We start from the raw sequence: 4,093 nt of genomic DNA on the forward strand, positions 1-4,093 counted from the left end.
TTTTTCAGTCAGGTCATCTGGACAGTTTCTTTTAAAAGAAACTGTCCCGATGACCTCTTATTGTTTATCAGAATACTTTTTAGATAGGAAAAAAGTAAAAGGCCATGAGGATGATAGTGGTATTACAAAAAAAAAGATCTATTCACATCTTGTCCTATCAGGACACGATTTGAGACATCAAAAAGCTCTACCAGTCAGCACATTTATAAACACATTACATATGCATTTGACAACAAGACGTTGAGATTTATCCATGAAGCACTTCCAGTTAGGGCTTAGTCCTGATGAGATGTTGTTTTTCCAGCCGGCAGTTCTGATAAGCCTGCACAGAAGCTCTTGGGGAATTTGCGATAAATGAAGCTTTTTCCTTAGTTTACCCATGTCCCAGGAGAAATTTGATAGTCGGCCCGTATCCAAGGTCAAACGGGGGAGTCAAATTCAGATAAGCCACAATTGTTGATTTTCTTCAGGCAGACTGTTTTTTTCTTGTCAGCCTCGAGTCCTGCTGGTACTTTCCAGATCCAAAATGGCCAGAATTATGGGCATGTCCACTCCACTGGATCCGTGCTATGAGCCTTCTTCAAGGTCGATTCCAACATGCTGGCGAGTCCTGGAAGCCGCAGGTGGCCTGCAATTCTCACAAATCACTTCTATCTTATGGTTTAGCTCGTAAATCAGCTGATTTTGAGTACTAGTAGCATGAACCAAACCTTCACACAGACTCGGAAGTTTTGTCATGGCCGAAACTGCTGCAGATGTCTTCTTCAAAAGTTGAAAACATAGGGCCCGCCGATGCCAAAAAGCAGAAACCCTGCTATCATGAATCCAATTATACAGTATAAATGTCTTCGTCTTCCTCCTGAGACAGAACTGAGAGACACATCAGCTGCCAAACTCCCCAGGGATCCCTGATGTACCCTGCAGCGCGAGTCTCGTCATGACATGAGGGCTCTTCAGGACCCTGTCGTTTTGTTGAAAAGATTTTGTGGATTGCGTTGAAAGTCCAGCTCATCAGATCCATAATACTATTTTTTCGTTCAGAAGATGTGTACCAGGAGCTCCAAGACACACAGAGAGCAAAAGCAGGAGGAAGAGGAGAACAGGGGAGAGAGAGGAGAAGGCGTCCATCTTGAGCGAGAGCAGAAAAAGATGAGTGAATGTTTCAGGTAACAGTAACAGTGACACCCCAAACATGCACATAAGAGATGTATCTCACTTTAGCAGCTTCTTTGGAGAGCTGAGCATCGTTGTTCATGACCTGCAGGTTGTGAAGCTCCTCTCTGCGTTTCAGGATTTCTGCTTCCAAACCGTCCAACTGGACCTGGAAAGTCAGGCTCTCGTCCTGGAGAGACAAAACACGGGAAGGAAAGAAAAGGAAATATGAATAAAAGGTGCGAGGAAGGAAGCAAACACATGAGAAAGATGTGTTACCTGATCATCAGTTTAATGCAATAACATAAACTATATATAATAGTCTACATGTGAACTACAGCAAATATTAGAGGAACAAATAAAAGGCTAGAAAACGTGAGAAATAGAGAATTAAAAAGTCCTGATTGAACATCTAAAAAAATCATGTGATTAATGATTAACCAATAAGAAAGAAAACACACAATGCCTAAAAAAGTTAAATCTGGTCCTCTGGACGTTCAAAAAACAAAACAAAGCAAAAAAAAAAAAAATGTAGAAACGTTTCATCTTTCATCCGAAAGACTTCCTCTGTCTGAGGTGCTGTATTCATCTCAGTCTTATAAATAGCACCTTCTCAGAGTGGATCAACCAGTTTGCTGCTGACAATCAAAACCATTACTAAACAGGGTGGAGGCCTCCGTGTTCAACTGTCCCCATCTTACAATCTATGCTGTTATTGCTAGTATCACTCAGCCCTCTGCGAATAGTAAACAGCCATCAGTGTGCTAATGATCCATTGTTAGGCTGATGGTCCTTCTTGATCATGTGAGCAGCTGGTTTTGGTTGTCAGCAGCAAAACTGGTTCATCCACTCTGAGAAGGTGCTATTTAAGAGACTGAGCTGAATACAGCACCTCAGACTGAGGAAGTCTTTCGGATGAAAGACGAAATGTTTCTACATTTTGTTGTTGTTGTTTTGCTTTGTTTTGTTTTTTGAATGTCCAGAGGACCCGGTTTAACTTTTTAATATTTTTCTACCTGGATTATTGAGCATGCATCAAGAAAACACACAATGGTTTCAAGGTTTTAATCCCATTGTTAAAACTATATTTACAGATGTTAATCTTCTTGATTTCATGTCATTTAAAGACTCAGAGAGGTGAGGTAGGCTTGATATTTGCACACAAATCAACAACATTCATCAGTGACAGCACAGTTGGTGACTTGATGTCGAGCATCATCCAGATTATGTTTTACAGGTGAGGCCCTGGCGGCTCCAGCCAGATGAAGCAGAAAGACCAACTGGTTGAATTAACATGGCTCCATCGTAACAAAGTTTAGGAGCACTGAGAGTCAAAAGCTGAAACATTTGCTTCAATTTAAACTTAACAAGCGGGACGCCGATGTCCCCCATCGCTGAAGGGTTTGAATAGTGAATGTGTGTTGTTCTGGACTGGAACTGATCAGGGAATGCAAGTAAACGTTAATGTTTTTGGTGCACGATATTCAAGTGCAGATGTTGGATGCTGTCTATCATGGTGCACTAAGAACCATAACTGGCTGTGATTATCGTACCCACCACTGCACCCTGTGTTCACTGGTTAACTGGACATCATTAACTTCACACAGACTCTTTCACTGGTACATTTTCATCTGTAAATCACTTCTTGGTCTGCTGCCTTCATACATCTCCTCCTACATGTCTCTGCATGAATGCAGCTACAGCGTGCGCTCTCAGGACATTATTACCTGCAGTGTTCCCTCAGTGCGAACTGAACTTGGCAAAGGGCCTTTTCCTACTCCGCTCCTGTTTCCTGGAATATCCTTCAAAAAGACCTGAAGCTCTCGACCTTGACCTCTCTAAGTGGCTTCAAGAATCTGTTGGACTCCTGGCAAGGACCAATGCAGACATGTTCCTGTTTTTAGTTTTTTACATTCGCCTTATAATCAAGCTGTTTTTGTTACTCTTTTTGCCATCTTATTTGTAAAAATATAAAATAAAATAAAATTTGTTTACATATACCGGTATATGTCCGGTTTTTTCATTTACCCTTTATTTATCCAGGTAGTCTCAGTGAGCCACTAGAACTCATTTTCAAGAGAGACCTGTTTTAGGGAGCAGATAGTGGGGGTTAAGGGCCTTGCTCAGGGGCCCAGAGTGGGGTGAATGAGAGTGGAGGGAGGTGTGGGTTTTTCACCTTTTCCACCCACATTTTGATGTTGACGGTACCGGGAGGTGAACCTGCGACTTTCCGATCACAAGCCCATCTTCTAACCTCTGCGCCACCACTCCCCATAATGGGGATACAGCGTAAACAGCGACTCGTCCCTGTGCGTTCCTATTTTCTTGTATCGGCTTTTGAAATGCAGCTGATTTCACCGTCAAAGTGCATTTATTAAGCAAAAGTTGAGACACACCTTTACTATAATTTTGAGCAAACAAACAATTGTTTTTAGGTGGTTATCTTGTAAAATTTCAAAGAAATGTACAGCGAGTCGTCCCTCAGCGCATTCCCGCGGCCACAAATCGTTTTTTGAAGTGCAGCTGATTTGACAATCCAAGTGTATTTATTAAGGAAAATTAAACGGAGACACACCTTCAGTATAATTTCAAGCAAACAAATAATTGTTTTTAAGTGTTAATCTTGTTCATTTCATGTTAAAGTTCTCCAGTGCACGCTCCCGCAACCACCATTTGGCAGCCAGTAGATTTTTGGCACAACACCGGTCCACATTTCCAGGTCGTCAGCGGTGACACGTAACAAACGTGACGCATCAGCAGTGACGCATAATAGAGGCGACTTATATTAGCATATATATACGAAGCTATGTATTTATGGATTTTTCTACTTTATTAGACATATTTGGATTGATACAACTTATAGGGCGGTGCGATGTTTACGGCGGAAAATATGGTACTTGTACTACTTTTCCTACTTCGCGGTTTTTCACTTATTGCGGGT

General features: G+C 41.7%; 1 protein-coding gene across 1 annotated transcript in view; it reads right to left on the bottom strand.

Annotated features, from left to right (window-relative positions):
* Window positions 1–4,093, bottom strand: part of odad3 (outer dynein arm docking complex subunit 3) — a 31,158-nt gene that overhangs the window by 3,224 nt on the left and 23,841 nt on the right. The window contains exon 2 of the mRNA XM_037690544.1: window positions 1,217–1,342. Coding sequence (XP_037546472.1) covers window positions 1,217–1,342 — 126 coding nt within the window. The remainder of the gene's footprint in view (window positions 1–1,216; window positions 1,343–4,093) is intronic.

This window comes from Nematolebias whitei, chromosome 16 (genome assembly GCF_014905685.2).
Source record: "Nematolebias whitei isolate Nwh7 chromosome 16, NemWhi1, whole genome shotgun sequence".
NCBI classification, from domain to species: domain Eukaryota; kingdom Metazoa; phylum Chordata; class Actinopteri; order Cyprinodontiformes; family Rivulidae; genus Nematolebias; species Nematolebias whitei.